This window comes from Mesoplodon mirus (genome assembly GCF_964341445.2).
Source record: "Mesoplodon mirus genome assembly, chromosome: 2".
In the NCBI taxonomy this organism is placed as follows: Eukaryota; Metazoa; Chordata; class Mammalia; order Artiodactyla; family Ziphiidae; genus Mesoplodon; species Mesoplodon mirus.
In genome coordinates, this window is record NC_138977.1 from 142,744,978 (window position 1) to 142,762,692 (window position 17,715).

At 34.5% G+C, this 17,715-nt stretch overlaps 1 protein-coding gene across 2 annotated transcripts in view; it reads right to left on the reverse strand.

The window, feature by feature from the left end:
• BLTP1 (bridge-like lipid transfer protein family member 1) overlaps positions 1-17,715 on the reverse strand; it is a 216,383-nt gene that overhangs the window by 106,646 nt on the left and 92,022 nt on the right. For both annotated transcript variants that reach the window (XM_082606819.1, XM_082606818.1), the window contains exons 23-29: positions 17,015-17,194; positions 14,368-14,496; positions 12,250-12,369; positions 10,990-11,270; positions 5,607-5,857; positions 2,691-2,949; positions 670-1,507 (exon numbers count right to left, since the gene is read on the reverse strand). In XM_082606819.1, coding sequence (XP_082462945.1) covers positions 670-1,507; positions 2,691-2,949; positions 5,607-5,857; positions 10,990-11,270; positions 12,250-12,369; positions 14,368-14,496; positions 17,015-17,194 — 2,058 coding nt within the window. The remainder of the gene's footprint in view (positions 1-669; positions 1,508-2,690; positions 2,950-5,606; positions 5,858-10,989; positions 11,271-12,249; positions 12,370-14,367; positions 14,497-17,014; positions 17,195-17,715) is intronic.

Genomic DNA, 17,715 nt, shown 5'->3' on the forward strand with positions numbered 1-17,715 from the left:
AACAAGTATATATGTACATGTTAGTATATACCACATGAGATTCTTGAATTGTTAATCAGCTCCATAAGATTTTATATGCTCAGTTTTGGTCTTTAAAATCATAAAAAATTCTCTTATAAATTTATAATTTTATAAAAATGTCTTCATATTGGATATTATCACTAAATTTATTTTGACCTATTTTTAGCTTTCCTAAAAAAAAAGCTATTTACAGAATACATTACAGATATGGACAATAATTAATTAATACTAAATTATAAGATCTCAAATACCAAGTGTACAGAACTGGATTTGCATAGAAGCAGTTATGGATTAATATAATAGAACACCAACAATTAAAAACTGTTTCAAAATTTTACTTTTAAGACACAGAAAATATGAATTCACAGAGACATGATCCTAATCTTAGAATATAATGTAGACATAGACTATACGTTAATTGTTAATATTCTGACAATCAAGTCTGAAACTATTCCTTAATTTTATATGCTTAAATTTATAATACTCATCAGTAAATCTGAGGCCTACTGTCGTACATGAAGCCATGACTTCAGGAATTTTATCTTTCAGAAAAGTAGCTAAATGACTGAGAGAGTAATTTTTTAAATATCTTAAAAATCAATTTTCCTACATAAATTTATCAGTGGAAATTAATGATTTGGCTTATACCTTAAAAGTTGGAACAGAAAGCTGTTCAAATGATGATGAGCTTTCTTCACTGGTTGGTGTATCCAGATCGAGGGGGCGATGCAATGAGGACTTAGAGGTTCTTTTGTTGGTTGGATGCTTCACTGACCAATTAATTACTTGGAATTGTGTAAGGTAAGTCTGATAGCAATTCATCACAGGTTGTTGAGAAGTAATCTGTTCGCTCTCTACTGTTTTCTCACTTTCTACAACATACAGATGCTCTGTAACATCATCCTCTCCACCTAATGCAGAAACAAAGGAAGCCTGGGAAGGATGAGTTTTGAATGGCAGAGTCCGGGGATCCTGAATGCTTTCTCCATGGCCAGTAAGTGGTCCTTCTACACTGTGATATATGGAACCCCTACTGTAGTCAATCTGCTGGGCTTGCTTTTTCTTCTTTTTTCTACCTGGATAAGTTCCAGGGCCTTCGTCACTGCTAATGGGCTCAAATTCTTCAGCTGCAGAAAAGTAAGCTTCACTATCAGCCATTGACATGCTGGAATCCATTGATCGATATTGATGAAAAGAATTAGAGTCTGCTGATGGTGTATATGGAAATGAACCAAAACTTCTTCTCTGCTTTGGTGAGTCTAGCACATTTTCATCACTTCGGGAGACATCACTACTAAACTGGACTCCAACCGTAACAGGCTGCTTGTCCCCATAAAAAGCAGCAGTAAGGCTCTTGGTACTTCCAAGTCGGGTGGAACATACAGAGGCTTGTCGTTTCAAGGGAGATCTCAGAGGAGACTGACCTACTGACTTATCCTGAGTATTAGGAGACACAGGGCTATTTCCTGAAATTTCTGTAGGAATGCTAAAAAAAGAAAGAAAAACTATTAACATTTACTGAACACCATATAATTTAATTATAAATAGAAGTACTTATAAAATCCTTTCTGTATATATTAATCACTTATTTTACAAATAAAGGAAGTTGTAAACTTTTACAATAAAATATCCATACAAAGTAGCAAAACAGTACAATATATATTCCTACCCCACATAGTTCCAAAAAAAAAAAAAATTGAGGCAACTTAAAACACAATAAAAATTTAAAGAAACCCAGAGTATAATCTTCTATCCATAATCCATGAACACTAATGCATTTATAAGTTTTTTTTTCCCACATCCTTTAAAAGTTTATATAACAAAATATACCAGGGGCCTTTGATTAGATGAGAGGAAATGAGAGAGGGAGAAGTCACAGATAACCCCAATATTTCTGACTCCAGCAATTGATATACTTAGTGCCATTTACTGAGGCACAGCAAGTTGAACATGATAGGCACAAGATCATTTTTTAATATGTTGAGTTTGAGCCCTCCATGAAACATCAAGAAGGTAGCTAGGTTCATAGGGACAAAGGTCTTGGATGGAGTTTTTAACATTTATAAGATGTTAGCTACAGATCATAATTGAAGCCAAACAGTTACTAAGACTGCCTAGGGAAACATTATTGAGTCAGTGGAGAAAAGGGTACATAACAGTCTTAAGGGATAATGACATTTAACAAATGGCAGTCTGTAAGAGGAAGAGAAAGAAGAAGGGGAGAGGAAAAAAAATGGAGGACTTGGAAATAGAGATGGAGAAGGAAAAGCCAAGGAGATGGGAGGAAAATCTGAAATGTGCTATCAAGTCGAGAGGAGAGTGTATTTCAAGAAGCAAGTAATCAACTAGGGGCCAAAAGAAGGACCAAAAAATATTCAACACACTGGAAGGATAATATCCAAATGTTAACAATGGTTCACTCTCAGTGGTGAGATGACAAGAAATGTTCATTTTTCTTATACTTTTCTGTATTTTTCTAACATCTGGAATGAATATATATGTATTACTTTTGTAATGAGAAAAACAACAGCAAATGGACATTTAAAAATAAGTTCAGGAGGAGAAAAAATTCTCTACAACAGGTGAGTTGAGAGGAGAGAAGTTTTTCTTGCCAGTTTTAAGCACTTATAATCCCATGATCAGGTTTCTAAATCTAATTGAATACTGACCTCACTTGGCCATCATCTCTTTTTGTACCATGCAAGAATTCTTTTTGAACCAAATGATTATCGGCAACAGAAGAGGGACTTTCCTTTTCACCAGCCAATAGAGGCTGTGCAGCACTAGAACTACTATTCTCTTCTGAAGAAGAGGATGAGCTATGAGATCGTAATGGTACTTGAAGACTAAGGTGCTGAGTTTTTCTCTCTACTTCTATTCCCACTGATTTGTTTTCCCATTCTTTCCTCTTCATGCCATTCACATTACCTAAACAAACAAAAAAGTGAGTTACATAAACATAATAATTTCAAAAGCAATCTATGAAAAATATGATAACTTAATCCAATTCCCTGTTTTTAAGTATATAATAATTTTTGAAAAGCACAAGTAACTAATTTCACATAGCAATATGCTAAACACTACAGAAAGATACCAACGTAAGTATGAATCCAGAGTCCATACACAGTGAATTTTTTCTTTTTTTTAAGCTATTTATATGAAAATTTTCCAACTTAGAAAACATTCAAGAGTGATAACCAAGCCATCAAAGATATTTTACTCGAAATTACCTATCTTAAAAACACTTTGCCCCCATTTGCTCTATTTTTATAAATAGACATAATATTTTTGGAACCATCTGAGGATAATTTGCAGATGTAGTAGGCTTTTACCCTAAATACTTAAAGGTTTATTTCCTAAGAATAATACAAAAACACAGTATAATTATCAACTTGGTATATTTGGTGTTTATACCATACTGTTATCTAGTCTACCACGTGCTTTCCAATTTTCTCAAATGACCCAATAATGTCCTTTAAAACACTTCTGCCCTCTCCAGTATAGGATCTAATCTAGGTCTGTATATTATTACATTCAGTTGTCATGTTTTCTTTAATCTGGAACATTTTCTCAGTCTTTCATAAGAGCCCTGTGATGTGTTATGTAAATTGGGGGTGGAGAGGGATAAAAGGAGAATTCTATAGCTGCTTAGATCCAAAAAATAACTATTGCCCTACTCCTCTCCTCCAGCCATGCTTGTGCTACTCAAGAAAGAAGAACATACTAGTAGGAGAAAACATCTCTCCAAGCAGAAGGCACTTCTAGGTGGAACTTAAGCGGTAAGAAGACTTAAGAACTTACAGTATAAGTAATATTACTTGCTTCTACCACCACAAATGTAAAAATCCAACAAAAGTCAAAAGAAAAATGGGTTTGAGTTATTTCTAAGTGATAGGAAACTAGTGTTCACTGACCTTCCAAGGAAATTATTTAGTTCCATCGACATGCCCTCCTTGATTCTATCCTGACACTGTACATCTATATGTGGCTCCTAGAAAATGCAGATACTTACACAGGGACTAATTCCAATCTTCCCTGCACAAGAAACTTATGGCAATTTACCAATTATAGCTCATTCCTGAGAAAATCACTAGGAGACACAGACACTCCCTATTACATGTTATAAGAACTAAAATGAGGTTTCTTTTGTTTACTGTTAGAGAAATTGCTATTTTCTCCCTTTTAGCCATGTGTAAATTCCCTGTAGATTTTCTTCCTTGAGTTTGCGATAGTTAAATTTTGATCTGCAGATTAGAAGATCAAACAACATCTTTATAAATAGTGCCAGCTCTAGTAGGGTGGAAAGAACTAAAGTGGTTTCGATGACTGTAATTCTAGTTTATGCTCAGCCATATACATGACTTTTTGACTTCATGCAACTCAGCCTCTGTGATGACCTCAGTTACTTCACCATATACAGGGAAAATAAAGAACTCACATGGTAGTTTGTGGATGAAATAAGAAATGCCTGTGAACACCTTTAAAAACAAACATTATTCAAAAGTAAGAAAGTAACATTATAAGAAGACGGCTAAGTAAATTTTATTTCGTATGTTTCTTGACCTTTAAATGTCGAGAAGTTTTGGTGTTTGCTGATTTTATAAGATAATCTGCTCTTATTCTAGTAAAACTGCTGAAGTCAAGTAATCTTAAAATAACATGCACAAATTTATTAATATTCAGTGAAATATCATTTAAACAAGAATTTGGCATATGTAGTAGTCTAGCTCTTTCCTCTAAGAGCTCCTTACACATGAAAATCAATCCAATAAATTCTTAAAGTTAAAACTACTTCTTTTCTATCTTTGTCTACTGACAAAAGGCAGAGCTAAGTTAATTTTTCTGAATGGATCAAGGAAAAATAGCTAAATACTGGTGAGATATCAAGACTTTTCTACATTTCACTTCTTGACAGCATGGCAACTTAAGCAGTAAGTATTGCACTTAATTGTAGGAATACACAACTAAGAAACACAAAGGAAAATGCATTTCTGAAGTCTTTGGAGAAAAGATGCTAGATAAATATAAATCCAGTATGCCTAAAGCCACCATTCACTGTTCATATCAAACTCATGTATTTGCAAAGTTATCCTACAGGCTCTAAGACCAAATTTCTCTTCTTGACATGTACAGTTTTAGTAAGAAGAATATTTTGCAAAAGTAGTGAATAAAATGAGGGCCAATAGTATAAATATTTCTATTGATAAGTTTTTCCTATAAAAGTAAGCTGGTAAAACAATCGTTACCTCAAAGCATAGCTATTCCTAAGTATATTTCTGGAATCTGGATTCTAGGGAAATAATGATATATAAGGAAATATTTAGAATACGTTGGGCTAGGAAAAATCACCCATGTTAACAGCAGAAGATCTGAATAGTAGATCTACTTTTGCCTTGTGCAACTCTGAAAAACTCACTAGTCTTATCTGGCTAGAGTTAATCACCTGCAAAACAAAGACAGATTATACTAAACCCTACGTGTAAGACTGCTCAAAAAACTAAGTTGAACAAAGTAACACTGAACTTCTCTCAGAATGGCATAGGGATGAAGATAATAAAAGATTAACACAAGTGACAACACATTACCATCTACAATTTTGGGAACTTCTTTAGTAATGATCCATTCTCCAGGCTGTAGCAGAGACTGTCCATAATACATATCAGACTCTGCACTCGTGCTTGAAAATGCAGAGCTACTGGAAGGTGTCAGCTCTTCAAGTCTGAAGAAATCTAGGCAAGTTACTGTGCCGCCGAAGAATCTGCAGCCACCAAGACAACCACACTTGTTCCTACACCTCTTATTCTTCAGGGTGTCATCTGGCCACAGAAACCACAACCTAAACAAAACCCAAAATGAAACAAACAAAAGAACAACAACATAACAAAAAATCATTAAGAAATCAGAAACTTTTGAGCAGATAATCAATTAAATATAACTGTTAATATTTTTTAAAGAAGTTTGTTTTTACAATGGACTTTTTAATTATTTTGCCTTTCTTAAAAAAAAAAGTCTCACCATGGTGAGATGAAAATAGGTAGGAACAATAATGAGAAATAGAGTATACGTTAAAAAAAACACAAAAAACAAAGAGCTAAAAAAGAAGCATATATATAAAAATTAGACATTTAAGTCCAGTTTAAAGACAGCAGTGAACATTCTCAAAAGAACTAAAAATTTAAACATTAATCTAAAAAATAGCCAAGGGACTTCCCTGGTGGTGCAGTGGTTAAGAATCTGCCTGCCAATGCAGGGGACACGGGTTCGAGCCCTGGTACAGGAAGATCCCACATGCTGCGGAGTAACTAAGCCCTTGCGCCACAACTACTGAGCCCGTGTGCTGCAACTACTGAAGCCCACGCACCTAGAGCCCGTGATCCACAACAAGAGAAGCCACTGCAATGAGAAGCCCGCGCGCTGCAACGAAGAAAAGCCCACACGCAGCAACAAAGACCCAACGCAGCCAAAAATAAATAAAATTTTAAAAAATGAATAAAAATTTTAAAAATAGACAAAACTATTAGTATAGATTATGCTTAATAGATTATTATTTTTAGCATTTCAGAGCCTATTTCACATGGTAAATTTAGTACACCAAAATGTTATAAATATGGGGCAAGTAAAAAATTATTTCTCAATAAAATCAAAATAATGCACCATTCTATATTTTAGGAAAAAAAATTGTAATGATTTTGTAATAAGGACTCTGAATAAAGTATTGAGAATTAAGACAATAAGATGTCTGTAAAATTCTGTAAAATGTCTATAAAATTCTTCAAGCTCTGTGAGTGACCCCCACAGAAAACTGTCAGCATTTATTAACTCCTCTTTCTTAAAAAATATTATATAAGTCTGGGAAATATATTGTTATTCCTTTTTTTTTTTTACTTTAATAAAACCTCATATTAACAGTCCATTTTTCTAAGCATTTCCACATGCATTATCTCACTGGATCCTCAGGGCTCTCATAGGAAGACAGAATAGGTATTGCATTTTCACTTTACATTCATTCATTTATATTTCCTGAACATATCTACTGTGTGCCTTGTATTGTGCTAGGCAAAACTGACATAGCCTTATCCGTGTGAAGTTTACAGTACAGAGGCAAAGACAGGCCACAAGTAAGAATATCTAATCATAAATTACAGTAAATGCTCTGAGGAAAAGAATAGGGTGTTGTGACAAACAAAATGCACGTAACCTTTCAAAAAATAATATTTGAGATGTGAAAAATAAGATGGAATAAATATATCAAGTTAGAAGTGAAGAAATTAATATATCAAATTAGAAGGGGAACATCCATCTAGAGAAGACAGAAGGAAAATATGTATAACATATGTAAAGCACCTGATGCAAAATCTGGAATACAGAAGTTGCACAACAAATGTAAGCTCCCCTTCTCTGTCTTTATATAAACCAGTGTGCTAGTTCTCAAACTTCAGCTTGCATTAGAATCACCGGGAGGGCTTATTAAAATATGGAGAGCTAGGCTCCACCTCCAGAGTTACTGATTGAGGTCTGGGAAGGCCTGATTACTAACAAGTTCCAAGGAGGCGTTGGTGCTGGTGGTTTAGGAACTATACTTTTCAGAAATACTAATCCAACGAAACTAATGGTCTGGGAGTCTGGTAACTTTTCCAGTTTTATCAGAAATGAATACACCTACTCCCCAAAACTCCTGGGAGTCAAATATGCACTAAGGCAGACAAAGCAGAAGATCAATGAGCTACCATGTAGGGAGAAGCAATTCACCACGGGCCCTAAACAGCCCTACCTGTTCTTGCTGGATACGCCAAGAATGCAAGGCTCTGACCAGGCCATTTCTCAGGATTGTGCTGATAGTAAGCCACCTTAAGGAATGAGGTAATGTCTCACCCTGGAAGAGAGCAGGCTTGCTTCCACTTATTACAAAAGTAGAATTTTTACTCTTAGGTAGAATCCCTAAGCTCACTGTGCCTCTTCTGTAGTGCATCCCACTATGTGCAAACATCCATCATGGGTCTTTTCTGACACCCCCATGGGACTCAGGGATAGGGGTACCAGGTTTAGCAAATAAAAATACAAATAAAAATAAGTTTGTCCTATGCAATATGTGGGGTGTGCTTATACTAAAAAGTTATTTGTTGTTTATCTGAAACAATTTTAGCTGTGCATCCTGTATTTTATCTGGCAATCCTACTTGGAAGGCACAGGGAACCAATGCAAACACATTTGACTCTGGCTAGTGCTTTTGCTAGTGAGTAATATAGTCTTCTGTCTCTCATCAGGTTTCTTATATCTTCTGCCAGCACTCAGGAAACTGTGGCAGGATAATTTGTCAGCTTGTAAGTAGGATAAAATCTCAAACTCTTCACAATTCTTAACCAGAGCACTGAAACTAACCTAAATGAGGCCTTAAATCACATGGAGCCACCTCCTTAGCTTCACTAATACTTTGTACTACCACCTGACCTATCAGAACAGGCACTGGGTTCATACTCACTGGCTTCCTGAGCAATAATTAACAAAGAAACCAAAGTTTCTTTAAACAATATTCTCTATACATGAGTTTTCATACTTAGATTTACAAGATATCAGCATCTTAAATAAACCTAAAAGATTAATGTAATCTCAATAAAAACCTCAAAGGGATTTCTTTTAACTAGAAAAATAGTTCTTTGGGAAAAGTTAATAGATGAAAATATTTAAACATTTTGTGAAATGAGTATGTGTTAGGTATTAATTTTCCCTCTATATTTGAATAGATATTTGCAGAAAAATCTATTTACATTCTTGGCTGTATTAATGCACACACACCATTAAAAATCCAGATGGTTTAGAGTTTTTCCTCTATATCTGAATAGATATTTGCAGAAAAATCTATTTACATCCTTAGCTGTATTAATGCACACACAACATTAAAAATCCACATGGTTTAGAGTTTTTCCTCTATATCTGAATAGATATTTGCAGAAAAATCTATTTACATCCTTGACTGTATTAATACACACACACCATAAAAAATCCAGATGGTGTTTATTAATGCACATACACCATAAAAAAATCAAGATGGTTAGGAATAGAAAAAAATAAGAAAGTACAGGGGCCATGCGATTACTAGCAAAAAGAGTGTTCTCAAATTAGTACAAGAAATTACAAAAGGGAAAGGTTAACATATTTGAATACATAAGAATTAAAATCTGTTTAACATAAGAATAAAAAAAATAAAAGAAACAAACTGCAAAATATTAGCACCAGGGATCAGAAAAGGGCGATAATCTATAAAGAGCTCTTAAAAATTGGTAAGAAATATACCAAGATCCCAATAAATAAATGTATGTAGAATACTAGCAGGCAATTCACAAATGAGGAAATAAAAATAGCCAATAAATATTTGAAAAAAGTATTAAACTCAAAATAAAGAAATGCAAAATAAAGCAAAGAGATACCACCTTTCGGTTATTATAAAACACTCAAAGGGTAGCAAAGGTGCAGTAAGACAGAGACTCTCCTAAAAAGCCACTGGGAATATAAAATGAAATAATCTTTCTAGGAAGTAGTTTGGGAATGCATATAAAAAGCTCAGTTTTTAACACAGTCATACAACCTTCTAAGGAAGCTATTTAAAGGAAATACCCAGAAATCGTGGGAAAAGCTTTGATGTATAATGAGAAATTTAGAAACAATCTACGTATTTAATGTAAGGCAATGGCTAACTAAAGCACAATATACCTTCTTGATGGGTGCATTATCATTTGTTTAAAAGGAGCTTTATCAGTCCACGGCTTACAGACGCCAGCCTCCTGACCCAGCAAAAACAAGCTGCCCAAGGGCTGCAGCCAACGAAGAACCCACAGCCTCCCCAGTCTCCTCCCTTCTCTCTGTTCTCTCCTCTCCTCTGTTCTCCAGACTTGCCTACGGTTTGCCACAGTTTGCTTGTCTTGAATTGCAATTCTTTGCTATTCCCAAAAAAACTCATTTTGCTGGTAAAAACAAACCAAAAAACGGGCTCTTTTGTTTTTTTTAAGGGCAACATTACATACATGCAGAATTTTTAAATGTAAATACAGGATGATTTCAAGTATAAGAAAAATACACTAAAAATACTGGAAAGAAATGTAACAAATTCAGTGTAGTAGGGCTATAATTATTTTCCTTTATTTCTTAATAGTTTTCTCTATTTTTAAAATAAGCTTTATAAACTTTAGAAGGGAAGAGATGGGGATGGAAAAAGTCATACTATCATTTTAAACAGATGTAATTCAGTAAGAAGCTTTGGCAACTTTTTAAAAAGCAGATATAATCATTTCTTAAGGTTTAGGTACTCTGAGTCTTCCCTGCAGTTGTGAAGGCCTACAAAAGAAGTTTTGTAGAATAAATGGTGATTAGTAATGGTGTTTTCTAGGAATGACATATTGGAAGTGGAGGGCTGTGGTGAGACAGAAGGGGGTGTAGTGCTTTACAAAATGTTATTTGGGGGCCAGTAATTTATATTTGTTTCACTGTTGACATACACAGCATGGGCTTAGAAATATATCAAAAAATAATGTTTTTTTCCAGCAACCACACCGTCATCAGATGATATATACAATGTGATTACTTATATATAAAATCTTTATTTATTCATTGAGGTATACCCAGCACAATCACATTCGGTCTATATTTTAGACATTCTTATTCCATTCTTTTTTTTTTTTTTTTTTTTTGCAGTACGCGGGCCTCTCACCATTGTGGCCTCTCCTGTTGCGGAGCACAGGCTCCGGATGCGCAGGCTCAGCGACCGTGGCTCATGGGCCCAGCCGCTCCAGAGCATGTGGGATCTTCCCAGACCGGGGCACAAACCCGTGTCCCCTGCATCGGCAGGCGGACTCTTAACCACTGCGCCACCAGGGAAGCCTGCTTATTCCATTCTTAATGGTAGAATTTCCTTTATAATTATCTAGTAATTTTCATCTGAACTTGAGACTATTACCATTCCTAAATTTCACTTACCTCTTAGTTCTGGTATCATGAGTTTCTAAGAAATGTCTTTGCGCCTCATGTTTAGAATGATGATCAGCAGCTAATGCAATATCAACAGTAATAAGTCCTAAGTTGGCAGACCCAGCTTCAAGCCAGTAGGCCCTCCGTAGTACTGCAGGCTGAAGTCCAACTCTGGAATTATTCAACTGTTCAATGTACTGTCTCACTTGAAAATCCTGAATTGCAGCACTTATTCCTTCCCCAACCGACTGATTGTGGAGATTACAGTTTGCAACCCGAATTGCACCCATCTAAAGTTGAATGAAGAAAATGAAACAAAACTGTAGTTTCTGTATTTTTAAGCAACTTACAGTAAACTATAGAATAAGTAATTATTTCAAATTGCATGAAATATAGAAGAAGAAAAGAAAGGGAAAGGAAAAAAAGAGAAAGGAGAAATAGAAAAGATAAATGCAACAGAATAAAAATAAACATTCAATTTAAAAAAGAGGATAAAAGGAAAAGAACATAATTCCAAAGGAAAATGAGAGATGGAGGAAAGAAAAGTTAGAAGAGTAGTAAGTAATGAAATCACAGAATCTTAACAAGGGCTTGATTTTAAACAGTAGCCAGTAAGCAGCAGTGGCAAACAAATGTTTTAGGAGCCAGACAGCAAATATAAATGAATAAAACCTAAAGGAATTCAAAATTAAATCTTTAAAAAACATTAGCAATTTATATCCCTGCCATATAAGCACGCTACCAGTTTATATCCCCCTGCCATAAAGCAAGGTTATAATAATCCAGTTAGAGTAAAAAAGTAGTGAAAGTGTGCCTTTAAAAATATAAGACTGGGGCTTCCCTGGTGGCGCAGTGGTTGAGAGTCCGCCTGCCGATGCAGGGGACACGGGTTCGTGCCCCGGTTCGGGAAGATCCCACATGCCGCGGAGCCACTGGGCCCGTGAGCCATGGTCACTGAGCCTGCGCGTCCGGAGCCTGTGCTCCGCAACCGGAGAGGCCACAACGGTGAGAGGCCCGCTTACCGGTTAAAAAAAAAAAAAAAAAAAAAATATATATATATATATATATATATATATATATACATATATACATATATATATATATATATAAGACTGGAAGAGAACACAGATAGTATAAAATAGAAAGCTATCTCCTAGAATTCTGCGAGATGGCAAACTATAAATATGTGTTTTATTTCAAGAAATGGAGGTTTGGTTTGGCAAAAAGGAAAAAAGAATTACACTGGCCAAGAAATAGACAAATGTGTACCTTTATATTTGTAGCACAGCCATGCTCCACAATATAAATATCAGCTCCATCTACTGCTAAACGAGTCATAGTATACTTCAAATCATCTGAAGTTGGACAAGGCCCAGGAATACAACTCAACTAAAATGAAATGGATTGAATATTTAATTCTTCACCATCAATTCATTATTTTGATACATAAATCTGCTTATTTAAATAAACACAAGTCTTGTTACATGTGTATTTTAAAATATCAATTAAATTTCACTTTTTTATAATGATAAATTATATATTTATAATTAGATATATTTATAATGATAAATAAAATAATCAGCAACTAAAGTCTTGCCAATTAGAAAACTAATCATAAGCAACCATGTGTCACTTTCATTCAAAAGTGGCATGTGGCAATACTATACTGACAGAATACATGTAAAACTTGTTATTGAAACTCAAAAAGAACAGCCAAAGGAAACTGATAAACAATTTCACAGGTTTATAAGGACTGTAGAGGAGTTTAAAGTTGTAAGATTTTCTTAAGAGTATTTCATATTCCATTCACATGCAAATTTTTACACACATCCACAAATATATGAACTGTAAATGTTATGATGATATCTAGGAAAATCCACACAAATTTACTTTTGTTTTACTCCTAAAACATAGATTTGGTCATGATTAGGTTGGAAGCTAACATACATATCCCCAACTTCAATGAACTTCTTTGGGAAATGGCAGCCCTGAATAAATTACAAGCCCAACAGCATGTACTCTGCTCATCAGTGGCAGAGACAGGACTAGAAGGCAGGTGTCTTGCATGACAGTCGGTGCTCTATACTAATATACTTCCTCCACACGAAATAGACCTTTAAAAAAATCTGATCTAAAATGACAGAAGGAATATCAGTGGATGTGTGGAATAGTGTCTGACTGCAAAGGGTCACAAAGGAATTTCCTAAGGTGATAGAAATGTTCTAGATCTTCATTGGTGGTAAGGGTTACACCAGTATATATAACTTTTCTCAAAACTCAAACTTAAAAAGGGTGAATTTATTGTATGTAAATTATGCCTCAATGAAGTTGATTTTTTAAAATTATAATACAACTTAAAAGCTTTGAGTAGTAGTAGGAAAAAAAAAAGGAGGAGATACCTACAAGTATGTACAAATTATTGGTAAGAAACTAATGACTAAGGAACCAATTCCCTGGAGCCTGGCATTGTGTTTATAACAAGAAAATAAATAATTTTATCAACAATTACAGCTGTTTCCTTTATTGATGGTAAATTAGCACAGGTTACAGATTTTTTTGGACATAAAATTAAAAGAATGAATTACTTCCAATTCACAGTAATATAATAGCAAACATACAGTTTGTATAACAAAAGAAAAAAGAAAGGAAAGACACATAGAAAAGAAACTAGAAAGAAAAACTGTTAGCAATGGCTATCTCTATGTTGTAGAATTAGGGTAAGTTATTTTTCTTTTTTGAAACTGCAATGTTTTCCAGGTTTTCTCAAAGGAGCATACTTAAAAAATGTTCCCCACCCTAAATGCATAAGGAATGGTGTTTACTACAAAATAACACTCTGCATCTCTCTGCCCCTGTACATGATTTCAGGAATTACTACCTACTTTTTACAACCCTCTTGAAGGTACTGTAATGACCCTTAGTCGCGGTAGTGCAATGTGGTAGAAAGAGTGTAAGATCTGGAGTCAGGAAACTTGGCAAATGCCCAACATTGCTAATCATGTTAAAGGAGAACATGTATGTTCCAGAAGGGTCTGCAAACAATGCCATGTAAGGAATTTAACCTTCTTCCTCCAATTTCTAAACCTTCTACATAAACACACAGCCATATCCCAAAGAGTTAGTATAATAATGCAGTAAGCGATAAGACATAATTTTATAATATCTCCATTTATTTGTGAATGTATGTTTTAATAATTACCTCATATTTTAGATATTTACAACTAAATAACAAGTGGCTATAAATGTGCAAAATAATTTTAGTAATTGAAAAAACTGAACTTTGGTGTTTACTTGATGCTATGTGCAGTTGATTTAAAGCTGATATCTCTTTCATTTTGAAAAAAGCCATAAATGTTTATAATACTGCTAACATATCTGTTAACATACCTTGGATTCACAGAACCGACGATCAATTCCATGCTGACATACTACTACTGATTTTGGTCTTTCCAGTTCATACTCCCGACATATGACATGAAAAACAAATGTCTGTCCCCACTCCAAGAGACAAGCCAGCTGCAAATAAGCCATGACAGGTTGACAACACTGTTAGCATTCTAAACAATTGTTCAGAGTTTAAAAGCTTATCAAGAATATTAATACAGCGTGAAAGAATCCAAACAGTGCCTTATACCTGCTACATAATCTACTTGTTAGTCAATATCATTTTTCTACCTTGACATCATTTATAAGCTTGTGTTACTTTTCATTTGTGAATGACAAAATGCATTGCCAAAATGAAAACTCATTTCAACTGAAAAATTCAACTTCAGCAACCTCTAAAGCAAGTATTTTTTTCAAGGTTATATCTTTCTTATATGATTAATCGGAATCCTCTGCACAGAAAAGCACCTAAAATTCTCTACCTAATAATAAACCAAGCTTTGAAGTGAAATTTATATCTATTAAGCTACAATTTTAGAAAATCAGGTATTCTGAAGAACTTTTATGAATAGAAGTTTAAGTAAGTATATATCAATTTTTCATCAAATCTTGAGTTTAAAAAAAACCCTTAATTTTATAACTGGCTAGTTTACAATAAACACTGAGACAGGGGTATACATGGTATTATCCCCCCCAAAAAAGTACATATCTTGAACTCTCAGAAAACATGAATTTCACTTTTAAAACATACAAAGAATGGAATAAACACTAAAAGCACCTATGGATTCATGAACCTTGCAGGAAACAGTGATGCCATGATTCTAGTGCAGAAGAAAGAGAAATGTTTTATCTTCTAATAAGGGCAACGTATATGAGAGTCTAGCAATCTTTAGATTAAAGGAATTGTGTCCAGTCTTGGAGGGTCAGCACAGCTTCACTGCATGCTTGCTGGGAACAAACTGTTTTGTTATATGCTTCAGCTTTTACTTGTATATTTAGAGACAGAAAATGACAGATAAGAAGAAGACAGTTGTTGAGGCTACTGAGCAATGAATATTTGTTTTCACCCATTATTATTTATTTCTTTCCATTCATTTTTATATAAAATATCCCTTTTCAATTCCTATTTCTAGAATCTTAATTTTTGCTGCCCTCCAACAATTTCCTTCAGATATACAAGGTATCTAGTCTTTATTCACCTGCTTGTTGCCACTACCTACCTCTAAATTACATGTATTTCACACTCATTCTGTAACTCTTTATTAAAAACTGAGTATGTACCTTTCTACCACATTCCAATCTTTTGAAACGCCAATTATGAAACACACATTATAAATACAGGCATACCTCAGAGATACTGTGGGTTTGGTTCCAGACCACCGCAATAAATTTGCAATATAGTGACTATCACAATAAAGCAAGTCACAAATACTTGGTTTCCCAGTGCATGTAGAAGTTATATTTACAAGTAACTAGTAGTCTATCAAGTGCACAATAACATTATGTCTAAAAAAACAACATACATACCTTAATTCAAAGATACTTTATTGCTAAAAAATGCTAACCTGAGCCTTCAATGATTTATAATCTTTTTGCAATAGTAACTAACATCAAAGATCACTAATCACAGATCACCATAACAAATGTAATAATAATGAAAAAGTTTGAAATATTGCAATAATTACCAAAATGTGACACAGACACATAAATTGAGCAAATGCTGCAGAAAAATGGTGCTGATAGACCTGCTTGATGCAGCATTGCTGCAAACCTTCAATTTGTAAAAAAAAAAAAAAAAAAAAAAAAAAAAAAAAGCAAAATCTGTGAAGCACAATAAAATGAGGTATGCCTGTATATGGCTCAACGGGTGAAATATTGCAGTAATACAGACATTCAACTAAATTTCAATGGTCCATTTCTAGAACTAAATACAGTCAGCCCTCTGTATCCTTAGGCTTCACATCTGCAGTTGGTTGAACCTGTGGATGCAGAACCTGTGGATAGGAAGGGCTGACTATAACCTTTTAGGCATCTGAGACTCCTAAAGACTAAGTGGGACAGTGAAGGGGAAGGAGAATTTATCCAAAAGGATCACAACTAGCACTCCAGACCAGATTTTCTTACCAATAAATTCATTTTTATTTTTCTAAACCAGTATTCATATCACTAAGTGGAGGTTCAAACGATTTTACCTTGTTTTGGGACATCACAAGTAAAGAATCATGCTACCTTAATAGTATAAATGCTGTTTTCCAATCCTACTTAAGAAATATACAAGGAGGTAAAGTTCTTAGAAAATTATTCTGTGTACTGGGAAAACAAGATTGTTCCAACAGTGGAGAGCCAAGTAATATAATTTTAATAATATATAATTTGATTTCCAGAAATTTCTCATCCTGAGTTTTTCTCAAAGAAAGTCTTGAATTCTTGAAAGTATCACACAGAACTATAAAACATCACACCCGTCAATTTTAGGTGGCCCAGAAAAGTGAAATTTGTCTCTGACTCATATACTACTAAGAAAATTCTGAATGGCAAGTGGAAATAAGATGAACATTCAAATGGGCATATAACCTATTCTTGGGGAGCTGGGTGAGTAAAGGAAAAAAAAAAAAGTCAGGAAATAGCACTCTGAAAACTGAGAACATACCTGTGGTGCTGTGACCTTAGCTGTAAGGCTTCCAGCCTGCACATCAATTAGCCATGCGTATTCTAAGGAATCACTTCCCAAAGTAAGACCTTCTGCTGAGAACATAGCATGTGCTCTCAGTTGGAGACCTGACAAATTGATGTGACCTTCCCTGAGCACTTCATCCACAGGGGGTCGCTGCTGAAAACAATAATAAGACTGTAAGAAGCGTAAGAAAAATCAGCATTATAATTGTTAGTTGCTTTTTCCCCCAGTGACAAAAGGTAAAAACACGCTATTTGGAAAATATGACTTTGAGATCCACAAGCTCCTAACACAACCTTGTACCCATAAAAGTAGTCTGTGTTAAGCTTCTTTAGTGACATTATCCATAAGAGCCCAACTGCAAAGCGAGACAGCAAAGTCCTAAAAAAAAAATGCAGATCTCTGATTGGTAACTGCCTCAATGAATAAAAAGAAACAAGCATTCTGACTGAGAGGGAATGTAAGAGGCCAATCTTTTGTGACAAGGCAGGAATCATGAGATCGAAGTATTAAAAAGAAGAAAATAACATGGAAGAACAAAGACCATTAAGACCATAAAACAAGGAACTAGCAAAGAAAGCCATCTTCCATAAAGATTTTGAGAATTATGTAAATATTAAAAGGATAGATTCATCTTACAGGAATAATTATATATTCACAACTAAAAAGCAGCAACA